Genomic DNA, 15,482 nt, shown 5'->3' with positions numbered 1-15,482 from the left:
CACGGGCTTACAGGTGTTCTCTATTCATTAGCATGTGAAACACGCGTGTGTGTTTGTGTTTCGGGGGAAGCCCAACAGCTTTGAGGAGAATCTGACATCTACAGCCACCCACACAGAGCTGTGCTGAGCGTCATACGTGTGTGTGTGTGTGTGTGTGTGTGTGCGTGGTTCTAGTTGATGAAGAAAAAATAGATGTCAGTAAAGAAACACCCATGACTGCAGGCATCAAATAATTCATTAGAAACTAGAACACACACACACACACACACACACACACACACACACACACACACGTATGACGCTCAGCACAGCTCTGTGTGGGTGGCTGTAGATGTCAGATTCTCCTCAAAGCTGTTGGGCTTCCCCCGAAACACACACACACACACACACACGCGATCTGTCCTCCCACTCATGATGTTCATCTGCAGTGGAGCTTCAGGAAAATCCCACTCAAGCGTTTCTGTCCTGTTTCAACACAGACTGACCATATTTAGAAATTACGGTTAGAAATACGGTTGCTATATATGATAGAAACATTGTAGAGATCGGGGGGAAATTTACATTTTTGATGCACATTTTGATACCAGAGCAGAAATTAAGATGGCTGATGGTAATGTTTAGATTTATGCTTTTTATGACTAAGTCAGAAGTGTTATTATATGAAGTTTTATGTAAACAAAGTTCGGGAGGAGCATGTTCAGGTAATCAACCAATCAACTCAAAGGAAGCCGGTATAAATAAAGCTTCTCTCACCTCATGTCTCACGACAAGTCTCTCAGCATTTGACTCCGCCCTCGTGCCGTCATGTCTGAGTTAGAGCTTTTCCCTTCCGATGACGATTCTCTCGTCGCTGATGAAACTCCATCGCAATCCGCAGATCGTTCCATCTCCAGCCTCCTAAAACCGGGGACGCCAGCTTCCGCGATCCTCTCCGTGCACGCCAAGATGCCGAGGACTCCCCTCACCACCGCCGGCGAGAACCCCACCATCTTCCTCCGCGTCTTCGCACTTTTTGACCCACCCAAACATACCTCCCATAAGGAAGTGGATCGTTAAAGCGCCGAGTCGAGGCCTTATTTATTTCCGACGTTAACTTTTCTCGCAGATCGAAAAAGTAGATTTATATAACTGCCGGACCCAGATCGCTCGCCCTTCAGCGTCTCCACCTTCAGTGCCGGGCTCCGCCCACGCGCCACGTCGCCGCAGACCTTCCGCTAGCCTGGGCCGCGCCCCAGACCCAGTCGCGGAAGGGTTTTTCTTTTTCTTCCAGGTCAAATCTCCTCCCCAGCCCCTCCCACCGTGGCACCGTTAGCTCCAGATCTCTGCAACATCAACATCACATCAGCTCCGCAAATGCTTCCTCTCCCTCCCCATGTCGTAATCCAATCGCCAGGTGGATTGCGGCGATATATCCATCACCTTAAAAAACAACACGCAGGTTTTCATCTCGCACATGTCGTTAGCCGAATTTCGTATTTCCTTTAACCATTATACCGAAGTCACATGCTCTGTTTTTCCCATAGACGGTGCGAGCTCAACTATTACATTTCTATCATAGCGGAGCTCGCGCTGTCGTTTGGGGGTAGTAATTTTTCACTTATCACAAATTATTTTCTGCTAAATGTGCCGTCCATATTTATCAATGGAATCAGTGTCCTTACTGGGAAGCGTTGGACTCTGATCTCCATAATCGCGTGTTTTTCGGGTGCCGAAACATCTCTTGTGTTATTAGCAGGTCCGTAAACCATGCCACCACGGCATGTCCGCAAATTAATCCCTCGATTCCTCCCGGCCCAGCACAGATCCTCGTCAAATCCACAGGCCATGTCCCACGACCAGCAAAAGAGGACCTCTCTTCCGGTGGCGACTTTCCGAACAGAGCCACAAACATCGTGTCCAACAGGCAAATCTGTAACTAGTCAAACGAGGGTAAATGCCAAAGACAACGCCATCGTTATCTCCACATTCGTAATTATTGTGGCGGTGCCCACGCCCGTGTTGTATGTCATGTATAAAAAGCTGTAAAGGTGAAGAACTATCTCTCATCTCCAGTGAATATCTCCCGTCTGGCTGGAAATTATTCCATCACCCAGTCGTCAACTTTATAAATTACCTGCTGTCCGGTCTCAGCCAAAGTTTTAAACCTGGCGTAGAACGCCAGCCTGCGAAAAACATCATCTTCAATAATCTTTAGTCTTCAATCTTCAATAATCCTCCATGCAGAGCCTGAAGGGGTAGACGGTCAAAAAAGAAATAGTATTAGGTTCTATGATCGGTCCGTTCGAGGCCCCCCCCCCCCCCCCCCCCCCCCCCCCCGTTCGACAAATTTCGCATTAGGCCCATAGGCGTGGCTACAAAAAATTTTCAGGAAAAAAGCGCTCGATAATCGACCTCACAGCTCCTCACAACTCTCCACATCCAAGCATCAACAGTCTCATTCCCCTCGAAGAGTATTCAATTAAAATATCACGACATTGACCAAGCTATATCCATGATCAAAACAGCAGGTCGCGGCACGTGGATGGCGAAAGTAGATATCACTTCTCCTTTGAAAGTAATGCCCATCCACCCAGATTAGTGGCATTTATTCGGCGTGATCTGGCGAGGGAAATTTTTATTTTTTCTGTACGTCTAACATTTTTTGCCTAACGTTTACTATTTAGAAGAAAACTCAGAACGAATAGCTACGGGCATACGTCCATCTCGCGAATATGGACATATTCACGCCACATTCACCTATCAGCCGCTATTCCATGGCCAGAGCACAGAGGTCGAAATAATGACTCACCGCACTCCCATAAAACATAAAACGCTTTAGAAATATATCATGACATGCAAACAAAAAATATATTTATTGTGGCTACACTTTAAAAATGGTTTACCTGGTTTTAATAAAAAATTCCCCATGAGCGGGCCCCTATTGGCCGGGCTCACACGTACGTGCATACTCTGCATGCCCAGAAGCTACGCCACTGCGTTGGATCCTTTCCAACAACCATGCAATTCCTCACCTTCTCCATCTGCTCGATGATTTCATAATCATTTCACCTCACGACGCCTTCCCCGCGGCTCACCTCGTCAGGGTGCAAAAAGGCTTCACCGAGCTATATTAGCTCAGGAAAAAATCAAACTTTTTAGCGCCGCCAATCTTACGGACGCTCAAAGCGTTCCGAACGCGAACTCCTCTCGCTGCTTGGCCGCTTATATGCAATGCGCATCATCCCGCAAGGCCGCCCGTTCATCGCGCATCCCCTCGCCCTCTTGTCATCAGTTCACGCGCTGGAAGATCAAATCATCCTATCTTGTGAGTGCAAAAAGGAGCTAAAATTATGGATCACTTTCCTTAATCAAACTGTTCACAGATGCAGCTCCCTCAGTCGGTTTCGGAGGTTATTACCAAGGTCGCTGGTTCGCATCTCCCTGGCCCCCCCAGCTGCTAGACACTCCCAAGTCCTCAGCCTCCTCGGCCCTTTTTGAGCTTTACCCGATCGTCGTCGCAGCTTCCCTATGGGGGAAAAGAATGATCATCTAAAGCTTCCAAATTCATTGCGACAACGAAGCAACCATACATTGCATCAATAAAGGTCGTTCTCGCTCACCTGTAATAATGCCACTCCTCAGACGCCTCATCCGGTTCTCCGCGTGCGATCAGTTCATTATTAATGAAAAACGCGTCACAGGTGTTCTCAACAAAATCGCTGACTCTCTCTCCCATTTCTATTTTCAGAGATTCAGGATGCTGGCACCAGAAGCAGACCCCGTTCCAACCCCAGTACCTCCTTATTCTCTACTAATCTTTCCATAAACCATCCGTTGAAATTCCCTTCTGGTCACGTCCATCGTTTCTATCCTGCAAGCAGTTTCTCCCAGAACAACCCAATCATACTACACCACGTGGAAATTTTTCAAATTATTTCACCTCTCGCATTACCTGCCGTTTCCCGATTTTTCTCTTCTAACCTTTACTTCCTTCTTATTTCACCTCAACCAAGTTAAAGGACTCCAAGCCGGATCCATAAAAAGCTATTTAAGCGGCATTCAATTCTTTCACAAACTAACTTATGGTAAGCCCGCCCCTGCTATCAATAACTTCCAAACGTCCCTTCTCATTAAAGGAATTCAAAGAACTCACCCCACTCGCCCGGATACCAGACAACCCATTACAATTGATATACTCGCCAAATGCATTTCATCACTCCGTCTAGGATACCACTCCACCAACACAGCGCGCACATTAGAAGCTATGTTTATTTTAGCTTTCTTCGGCTTCTCCGTTGCTCAGAATTGACAATCACATCCAATTTCAATCCAAACATTCACCCTACCATTTCAGATTTGCAGATCGTGGATAACGAAACTATATCTTTCTTCATCAAACAAAGCAAATCAGATCGAGCTAAAAAAGGTCATTTTGTATATATTTTCAATCTGCCGACTCCCATTCAACCGTTGCATTCCCTGCTAAATTACCTTCAGTATAAACGTTCCACGCTAAAATCCCCTCTCGATCCACTCTTCACAGACGACTCCAATCATCCAGCCACGAGATTCTGGTTCCAAAAACATCTCAAAGCAGTCCTCACCAAATCTGGCATCTCTGCAAACCAATTTTCAAGCCATTCTTTTCGCATCGGCGCAGCAACCAAAGCCGCACAAAAAAGGTCTTTCCCAACAACAAATCCAAACCCTCGGTCGTCGTTGGTCATCTGAAGCTTTCAATACTTACATTAGATCCAGCCGCTTCCACATCCGAAACGCTCACCAAGCCCTTACTAATTAATTAGTTAATTTCCATCACCTGTTACGCTCCGTTCATCGACACCATCACCGTATTCCACGCCCGCGTCGTAAGCATATCCAAATTACGGCGTAACATTTTAAAATTTGCAGGCTCCCCCGTTCGTACGAAGTGACGGCTCCCCGCTCGTGGGTCGGGCTCGTCCCCCTTTCCGAGCCGCTGGTCGAGCCCTCCAGTCCGAATCGCAGTGAGAGCCTGCCTATTTTTTATCATCGTTGGACGACCGCGCTCGTGTCGCCGCAAGGGCTCCCCGTTCGTTGGGCCGCGAGAGGTCTATTCCCGTGCCCCAGCACCCTTCGAAGCGCCGGTCGAGCCCTCCCGACCGAGTACAGCGGGCGCCCCCGTTCAACTGGCGAGGCTTACCCTTCCGACGCTGTGTGCACTCAAGTTCCCGTCGGATGCCGCGAGAGCCCTCCCGGTTGAACGGCTTAACTCGTTCCAATATCCCGCTCGTATAAATCTGGCGTCATCGAGCTGTCAGTTCAACTGCTGGCGGGGCTTATCCGTCCGATGCTGTGAGCATCCAAGTTCCCGTCGGACGTCGCGAGAGCCCTCAATGGTCGAACGGTCAAGCTCGTTCTTTAGTAATTACCTTCTCATGCCCTTCACTTTTTGGGGGGAAATATTTTTACGCTCGCTGTCCCATACCTTGCTTTTTGGGGAGTACTCTGGGTTCGGGCAAAAATTCCGAGCTCGGAGCCCTCCCCCGAACAGCAAGCCAAATACGCATTAAAATTATATTTGATTTCCTGTACGTGTGAACTCGTGAAATGAAGTTTTATGTAAACAAAGTTCGGGAGGAGCATGTTCAGGTAATCAACCAATCAACTCAAAGGAAGCCGGTATAAATAAAGCTTCTCTCACCTCATGTCTCACGACAAGTCTCTCAGCATCCCTCCACCACCCCATCACCTCACTCTGGGCTGGGTCTACCCCAGTATAGGGGGGAGTACTCTGGGTTCGGGCAAAAATTCCGAGCTCGGAGCCCTCCCCCGAACAGCAAGCCAAATACGCATTAAAATTATATTTGATTTCCTGTACGTGTGAACTCGTGAAATCAGTAATTTTAGTGCTTCTGCGAGCACTAATTTTAGCGAGTGTTAGATGAACATTGCTCTAGAAAACACAGGTGCTGTCGAGATGAGATTTAATGGCCTGGTTTAATATTTCATAAATCTAATTCAGAAAGACTACAGCCTCATTTCACCTAATGTAGGTCAACACACACACACACTCATATTTCTGTTTCACTCACTTGAATTCCTCAGACACTTGTAGCGAATGGCTTTTACTCCATGAATATGATGTGGGATCAGGGGCGATGTTTGCGCAGTATGATGTCACCAATATCTTCCAGGAAGAGAAAGACTGGGCAAACACTTTAAACTATAGTTAACATGTAATTACATCTTAACTTTAGCGTCACACGCTTGTGATTTTGACAGTCAAGACTAACTGAAGTCAATAAGTGCAATATAATAACAAAGGCACCATTCATTTATATATAAAATAATGAAAAGACTAGAAAAAGTATTCTGTTTTTGCAATAAATATTAATAAAGCATAAAATAATCAAGAGACCTGCTGACGTAGTTACTCACTTTTATAATGTTCTGCATTTATATATATATATATATATATATATATATATATATATATAATTAGAGCCAGACCGATATATCGGCCGATATTAGACATTTTCCAAACTATCGGTATCGGCAGTTATAATGGCCGATAAATTAATATTTCAAAAATAAAATCAAAACAGACGAAACACGCTTCAATCATCTCTCCTTGGCCTGTTAAATTGAAATTTGCAGTATGACGTTATCTATTGCTAAAATATGGCTCATCGTAGACTAGCTAACCTGACATTGTAATTATAAGGTAGCTTATTAGGCAATGTAGAGACTAATTATTTTATTTATCAGAACTTTAATATATTTTGATGTTACTCTGTTCTGTTGTGACAATAAAAGAAACAAGTTTCTTTTTAAAATGCTTTATCATATTATTTTAGTTAAAACTCATAAATAACTACAAATAACTATGTTAGGGAAATCTGTTAATGTTTTGTTGCGCGTTTCTGAAAAAAAATATATATATATATATATCGGCCGATATATCGGAATATCGGATTTTAAAACCAAAAAATATTTGTATCGGTATCAGCCTTCAAAATCCTTTATCAGTCGGACTCTAATATGTGTATATATATATATATATATATATTCCTATTTAAAATGACCAGACTCCTGGAGGGTTAAAGAGATGCATTCTGGGTAACGGTTGTGTGTCCTCAGTGTCGTATGCAGTGTAAGGACATCCCCGCCGAGACCATGTACGACGTGCTCCACGACATCGAGTATCGGCGGAAGTGGGACGCAAACGTCATCGAGACCTTCGACATCGGCAAACTGACGGTCAACGCAGACGTGGGCTATTACTCCTGTAAGAGTGTGTGTGTGTCAGTCTGTGTCGGTGTGTGTGTGAGAGAGAGTGAGTGAGTTTGTGTGTGTGTGTAATTAAGCTTGTTTCCTCCACAGGATAAAATTTAAAAAATGTAATTGTGATTCTATGTACGTTTATTCTGACTTTTTCGTAGAATTGAGAAAAAAAAAGTTGCAATTGTGAATTTATGTAATTGTAATTCCGGCTTTTTTTCTGAGTTTCTTGCAAGTACGACTTTATTTTCACGAGTTTATGAACCTATATTCTGCTTTATTTCTTAGAATTGTGAGAAAAAAGTTGAAATTGTGAGAAACTCAGAATTTATATACCTATATTCTTCTAACTTTTTTTCTTACAATTGCAGTTCTGACTTTTTTGCACATGCAGTACTTCATCAGTCTTTACATATCTGATTATGCTAATTACCGTGTGTGACTGTTGGTTTTCCGAGTCGTCGCTCATGCTAAGCGCTAACTCTTCTCAGGGAAGTGTCCGAAGCCACTGAAGAACCGTGATGTCATCACCCTGCGCTCATGGCTGCCGATGGGCAACGATTACATCATCATGAACTACTCTGTCAAACACGCCGTGAGTGAAAACACTTGAAGCTCTTCAATCATTTTGAATGAAAATTATTTATTTATTTATTTATTTTACTTCATCGGAATGGTACGAACCTTGGCAAAGGTTTTGGCGCTTGCTGTGTATTACGCATTGTAAATGAATGAGTTTCCTCTAGTGGAAGCGTTCGGTACTGCAGCCGAACACACACTCACTGAACACTCGTTTACTGACAGATAAACCTCACATGCGGAACACACACTTGTTTAGATTTATAGCTTTAATTTTCTTGCAGTTTCAGAGAAAAATGCGATTTTGAAAATAGTTTGTTTTTTTCATTACAATATTATACACACAAAATTCTGTGACTTTGTTTAGTTCCCTTTTTTAAAACTTTTTTCACTTCTGCAATAATCTGCCAAGTGTCGTCTTCAAAAAGAGATCAGACTTCAGTCTGTCGCTCTGAAGCGTTCACGATTTAACACAGAAATTAATTTTTTTATGTCTATGCTAAGTGAATAAATGGATTATAAATACAGCGCAGGTATAATTTGGTATAAAAAAAATCCCCTAAAAATACAATCAAACTAAAATGTACATTAATTTCATTGACAAAAATAAATAAATAAATTAGGTCCTTTTTGATCGAGACGAAGAGCAGAGGGTTAAGCGTTCATAGGTGATGAAATATGAAATGTGGTGTTTGTTAGCTGTGTGTCATGTGACCATTAACCGTCATCAGAGAACCGTAAACACGCAAATTGAGCTTAATTAAAGAGGGATTTAAGAGTATGTTAGAGCTGAGACTTAATGAATCGCTGGATTATTGTGTTGGTAATTGAATGTGTGACATGTGTTCAGTGTGTGTGTGTGTGTGTGTGTTGATGATCAGAACAGTAATGATTCTGCTAAAGACCTTCTGATCTTCACTAATGATGTGATGATGGTCTGCAGCGTCTCACTCTGATCCTGTACAGATGTGTGTGTGTGTGTGTGTGGTCATGAATCACATGATCACTGGTCTGCTGCTGATCATTGATCAGTGAGAGAGAAAGACAGAGGCTTTTTATCTTCAGTTCTTTTCATTCTCTCACTCTAAAACACAATCCATCACACACACACACACACACACACAGAGTGGCCAGTGTGTCGTTTTGATCATTATGGGATATAGAATGAGAGCTCATGGTGTTCCTGTAACCATAGTGACGCTGTAGTGAATCTCATTGGCTGAATTTGTGTTCTGTTATCGCTGTACATTGATTGATTGATTGATTGATTGATTGTGTGTGTGTGTTTCAGAAATATCCTCCTAAGAAGGATCTTGTTCGAGCCGTTTCTATTCAGACGGGATACTTGATCCAGCGCACCGGCCCCACCAGCTGCACACTGACATACCTGGCACAGGTGGACCCGAGAGGTACACACACACACACACACACACACACACACACACACAGATCTTAAGATCAACCATAGCTGTTATCTTCTTAACAGTTTATCTTCTCTCTCTCTCTCTCAGGTTCTCTTCCTAAGTGGGTTGTTAACAAGTCTTCCCAGTTCTTGGCACCCAAAGTGAGTAAAGCTTCCCTCACACACACACACACACACACACACACACACACACTCGTTCCCCCGGCTCGCTGATGGTTGTTTGCTCTGTAGCTTTGTTCTTCATTCCTAACATAATTTACTCTGAAACCCCGCATAATGACAGACATGTGAGTGAGTGATTGTGTGTTTGTGTGTTGAAGTAGGTCAAGAGTTTTTCAGGAAACATCAGTGAAAGAACAGATGAGGGATTGATCGATTAACGGACACACACGGTGACGAAAGAACATGTGAAATATTAAACACACCGTTTCTACATCATTGCAGTTGATGATTCATATAAACAATACTTCTAATTGAATTCTAGGGTTCTTGACTCAGTTTATGCCAATCAGATTCTGATGAAGAACCACCTTCTTAAATTATTGCTTAACACTTACAATTTAAAAAGTAGTTTCGGTAAAGTTAGCTTTGGTAAAGTTAGCTTCGGTAAAGTAGTTTCGGTAAAGTTAGTGTCGGTAAAGTTAGCTTCAGTAAAGTAGTTTCGGTAAAGTTAGCGTCGGTAAAGTAGCTTTGGTAAAGTTAGCTTCGGTAAAGTTAGCTTCGGTAAAGTTGGCTTCGGTAAAGTTGGCTTCGGTAAAGTAGTTTCGGTAAAGTTAGCTTCAGTGAAGTTAGCTTAGCTTCGGTAAAGTTATCTTCGGTAAAGTTAGCTTCAGTAAAGTAGTTTCGGTAAAGTTAGCTTTGGTAAAGTTAGCTTCGGTAAAGTAGTTTCGGTAAAGTTAGTGTCGGTAAAGTTAGCTTCAGTAAAGTAGTTTCGGTAAAGTTAGCGTCGGTAAAGTAGCTTTGGTAAAGTTAGCTTCGGTAAAGTTAGCTTCGGTAAAGTTGGCTTCGGTAAAGTTGGCTTCGGTAAAGTAGTTTCGGTAAAGTTAGCTTCAGTGAAGTTAGCTTAGCTTCGGTAAAGTTATCTTCGGTAAAGTTAGCTTCAGTAAAGTTAGCTTCAGTAAAGTAGTTTCGGTAAAGTTAGCTTTGGTAAAGTTAGCTTCGGTAAAGTAGTTTCGGTAAAGTTAGCTTCGGTAAAGTAGTTTCGGTAAAGTTAGCGTCGGTAAAGTTAGCTTCAGTAAAGTAGCTTTGGTAAAGTTAGCTTCGGTAAAGTTAGCTTCGGTAAAGTTGGCTTCGGTAAAGTTGGCTTCGGTAAAGTAGTTTCGGTAAAGTTAGCTTCAGGTAAAGTTAGCTTCAGTGAAGTTAGCTTCAGTAAAGTTAGCTTCGGTAAAGTTAGCTTCAGTAAAGTAGTTTCAGTAAAGTTAGCTTCAGGTAAAGTTAGCTTCAGTGAAGTTAGCTTCGGTAAAGTTAGCTTCGGTAAAGTTAGCTTCAGTAAAGTTAGCTTCAGGTAAAGTTAACTTCGGTAAAGTTAGCTTCAGTAAAGTTAGCTTCAGGTAAAGTTAGCTTCGGTAAAGTTAGCTTCAGGTAAAGTTAGCTTCAGTAAAGTTAGCTTCAATAAAGTTAACCTCAGGTAAAGTTAGCTTCAGGTAAAGTTAGCTTCGGTAAAGTTAGCTTCAGGTAAAGTTAGCTTCAGTAAAGTGAGCTTCAGTAAAGTTAGCCTCAGGTAAAGTTAGCTTCAGGTAAAGTTAGCTTCAGGTAAAGTTAGCGTCAGGTAAAGTTAGCTTCAGGTAAAGTTAACTTCAGTAAAGTTAGCTTCAGTAAAGTTAGCTTCAGTAAAGTTAGCCTCAGGTAAAGTTAGCTTCAGTAAAGTTAGCTTCAGTAAAGTTAGCTTCAGTACAGTTAGCTTCAGGTAAAGTTAGCTTCAGTAAAGTTAGCTTCAGGTAAAGTTAGCTTCAGTACAGTTAGCTTCAGGTAAAGTTAGCTTCAGTAAAGTTAGCTTCAGTAAAGTTAGCTTCAGGTAAAGTTAGCTTCGGTAAAGTCAACAGTTTTACATCAAACTGCGACTTTCTTTACTTTAAAATGTATCTTTTAAATTGACAAACATCATATGTGTAATACAGGGCACAATTCAAACGAGATCAAAATATTTGTTGTCTCTCGCAGTCGCCATTGACTCCCATAAAATATTTTTCCGAAATAAGGTCCCATGGTGGTCAACCGGAAGGGGAGGGATTTAGGCTCTCTATAGAGCCTCTTCTTAGTGTTATATAAGAAACACAACTTCTTTTAAAAGGTTTCACTGTAATATAAATGATTTTAAAGGAGAAGACCGACTGATTAAGAGAACGATGACGTTACAAGCATTTCTGAGACAAACTGGATCAGTGAGACAAAGAGGGGCAGTGTGTCTAAATGTGTCTGTAAGATTGAATTAGACTATTAGTGTGTCTCTGTGTGCGAGTGTGTGTGTGAGAGCGTATTGATTGAATATATTTATTTAATAAAATCTTTATAAATAAATATTTTCTGTAAAACTGATTTATTTTGGAATCATATTGTAACCTCATCTCGTGTGTGTGTGTGTGTCAGGCGATGAAGCGCATCAGTAAAGCGTGTGTTCGGTATCCGGAGTGGAAGCAGAAACACAGTCCTGGCTTCAAGCCGTGGCTTTTCCCGGAGCAGAACCGGCTGTCCAACGTCCCGCTGTCCGAACTCTGCATCCAACACGCAGAATCCCTGGAGAACATCGACGAGAGCTCGCTCCGAGAGAGCAAAGACGAGCGCGCCGAGCACAGCGACGAGGAGGGACACAACTGACACACACACACACACCTGTGAGCAATCCGGAGGTCAGATCAGCACAGTTAAGGGGAGAGTGTGTGAGTGTGTGTGAGATTTTGATTTCGATTTAATTCAGTTATGAAGATGTAAATTATATTGAGTTATGAAGTGAGATCTGGCTGTTTCCTGCTCGACGGATCGACCTCTGACCTTAAGCACGCATGCAGACACGACACTGGAAACGCTGAGTTGATCTGTTGTACGACACTAGAGTTCAATCAATCAATGAATGTAGTAACCAAGAATTAAAAACGAATTACTGCCTGTTTTTGGAGCCCTGTCTTGTGTCTTCTGTTTGTAGACGTTGAGTCGACAAGGTGTTAGCAATACATTTGAGTTAATTCACTGTAATGTACGTTTTTGAGTAAAAACAAGGAGAAAATGTGAGGAATTGGGTTTGTTTAGATCTCGCCTTGCATATCAGAATGACCCTTTTTATAGAAACTACTCAGATTAAGTGTGTCTACTTACAATTTTGTCTCCAGAAGTGAGCTAAAGTGGGTGAAAATGTTTAAACTGCGTAAAACAATTAAAAGTCTATAATATGTGCTTATTTAGATATAGAAGAGTAATGAATGTGTCAGATAAAAACATCTGTCTCTCTTTAGAAATACAGACATTGGCCTACATCTATAGTGACACATGTCAGCTTGTGTGTGTGTGATTGAGAGAGGATCATCGTCTTTCACACTGATAATGACTTTCAGACACTTGATGGACAGGATTAGTGATTGAGAATGTAGTGAGGCAGACGAGAACTGGATCTGTTTATTAACCCCTTAACTGTCACCGTCCTGGTACCGGGACCCCTAACTTTACTTCACTATATTTCTATCAAATAAATAATAATCTAATTATGACAAATTATATATTTTTGGAAAAGTCTAAGACTTCTAAATAGATATTCTACCCCTGTTTTGTGTTACAAATTGTGATGAATTTATAACAAGAGTGCACCAAAAAAATTCTGCATCAAAACAGGAGGTCTGATCTTTGTCACAAAAAGTCGATGCACCCACTTTTATTCATTGAAACTTCTGTTTTTATGCTAAAAGTTCATAATAAACATATAATCTAGTATTTTTCAATAAATTATACTATAATATTATCGTCTAAAAATGATAATATATATATATTATCCTCTAAAATATAATATTATATTTTTTTATCGCCTTTTTATCATATCACATATTTTAGTAGTCATAAATTAGATATCATTTGAAAGCTTATAAACTCAGAATTCATCGTGTGAAAACCGTTTTATAATTAAACGTTGCATTAGAAACGGTACTCTAAATTATTTTATCAGGCTCCTCCCCTTTTGGGCATCATTATATTTTGTAATTTGATCAAAACCTTTTCTAATCTTGACAAAATACATATTGTCCGAAAGGTCTGAGTCTCAAGGTTTCAAATGTTGTGACAGAATTGATATTTGGACAGAATGTATACAACTAAATTCAATGGAATTCAATGGCACCCGGTGGCTATTTTGGGTACTGCGCATAAACACAATCTCATGGGAACTTAAATTTTTGTGATATCAACTTCAAATTTGGAACATAACTTCGTTAGATTTATAGCTTTGATTTTATAGTAATTTTAAACATATTTTGTAAGATATATATTTTATATAAAATAAAAATATAGTAGAGTATATTTGATTTACTGTAAATTTAAACTTCCATAACTTTTTCATACTTTTAAACTTGGGTATATGTTACAAAGCATTCTAGAATTACGACCATTTAGTTTGAATAGTGCATTTAAACCCCCATTCTCAAAAAGGGGGGTGACAAGGAGTTAAACCAATGATCATAAGCAAATCAATAACACAGAACACGGAATCAAACAAGCAGAGAACCAGGATGCACACCGTCTTGAAAACAGGGCCAAACCAAATGGGGGGCTTTCAATTTTCATAGGGGGGCACACTTTTTTAATGATCTGAGACAGTCCAAAACAACAACCCCTATTATTATGCTATAAATAAAATAGACCACAATAGTCTTGTTTTGTTCATTTTATTCAAATAAAATACTTCACCGTATGATCTCAACGTCTCTGTTTATTTCCACATTTAGCGAGAAGTTTCCCAGGACAGTCCCGTATTTCAACTCTAGTTGGCTTTATGCACAGCTGCACTACTTCCTGAACTTAAGCCAGCTCCTTGTTTCCTGTCTGTCATTATTGGAAAAATTGATTAATCCAGGTGTGCCCTCAGTAGTCACGGCAACAATAATCAGACACACCTGAATTAATCAAGTTCGGCCAATAATGGCAGACAGGAAACAAGGAGCTGTCTTAAGTTCAGGAAGTAGTGCAGCTGTGCATAAGGTCAATTTTAGTGTCCCGACTTATTATGAAAAAATCATGTTTTGTCCCGTATTTCATCATTATTTTAAGTAAAACTTCAAATAATAGCCGAGTCCCAAAATAGACGCCTGTGTCTTTTACACGCCTGGTGTGACTGGAGATTGGTAAATAATAAAAGCCGGTCTGTTTTTTTAGTTTCAGACTTCCGGTTAGTGTTTAATATTCTAAAACAGATCGTCCGCTTTTTGTCGGTCACCAGAGCAATTTTTTGTACAGCCAAAGCCACTTTAGAGTGATGCCGCGTTTGACAGCTATACGAGCAGCCATAGACATATACACTAGACCTCACCTTGGATACGGCAGTTCATTAGAACGAATGCGTCAATAGAGCCGCCATCTTGAAACAGGGGAGCCCCTCCACTTGAATGCATCAGCGTCAATGTAGTAGACACAGGTCTAACGGAAATAAAATCACCATAAATCATCATGAATGCGATTTTTCTTGTTTTTTTTTTGGTTTGTTCCAACGGTCAGACATGTATTTATCATTGATTCCAGAAAGAAAAATTGTTTTTTTTTTTTTTTTTTTTTAAACATTCTTCCTAGTTCAGATTTCATCCGTGAACTTCATACGCTGCACAAAAGTCCACCACCATCAATGAATTCGAAGTAAAGGCAGAGATAGCAGCGTTACCTAGCTACTTCCTATGACAAGACCCCTGTTCCAAGATGGCGGCGGTTTTGACGCATGCTTTGAACCCCCAGGTGAGGTCTAGTGTACATGTCTATGACGAGCAGCAAGACAGCGCCACCCAAACAACACAAGCGCTGTCTTGCTCTCTCTCAGTCTCCCTCGCGCATATTATTCAAAATCAGTTGACATAATTGTAAAAGGTCGGAAGACCGCAGTTTCACGTGGAGCATTTGGACATTTTTAGAGATTAGAGACTAGCTCTATATTATATATCTAAGTGTAGGCCTACTTTTGTGGGTCTGTGGGTTCAGTGTCTGTCCCATACATACACTCTGAGAAATCTGGTCACTCTATCTAGTAAATTAGCCTATATATTTTTTTGTTAATCTG

At 41.2% G+C, this 15,482-nt stretch overlaps 1 protein-coding gene across 1 annotated transcript in view; it reads left to right on the top strand.

The window, feature by feature from the left end:
* The window catches only part of stard10 (StAR related lipid transfer domain containing 10), a 17,951-nt gene extending 5,595 nt beyond the window's left edge, over nt 1–12,356 (top strand). The window contains exons 2-6 of the mRNA XM_039685146.2: nt 7,102–7,249; nt 7,734–7,837; nt 9,113–9,230; nt 9,333–9,385; nt 11,831–12,356. Coding sequence (XP_039541080.1) covers nt 7,102–7,249; nt 7,734–7,837; nt 9,113–9,230; nt 9,333–9,385; nt 11,831–12,058 — 651 coding nt within the window. The 3' untranslated portion in view covers nt 12,059–12,356. The remainder of the gene's footprint in view (nt 1–7,101; nt 7,250–7,733; nt 7,838–9,112; nt 9,231–9,332; nt 9,386–11,830) is intronic.
* Nucleotides 12,357–15,482: the final 3,126 nt, after the last annotated feature.

Source organism: Pimephales promelas, chromosome 16 (assembly GCF_988280905.1).
Source record: "Pimephales promelas chromosome 16, fPimPro1.hap1.1, whole genome shotgun sequence".
Lineage (NCBI taxonomy): Eukaryota > Metazoa > Chordata > Actinopteri > Cypriniformes > Leuciscidae > Pimephales > Pimephales promelas.
The sequence above is the reverse complement of the archived record's forward strand: the minus strand, read 5'-3'. Positions and strand labels throughout refer to the sequence as shown.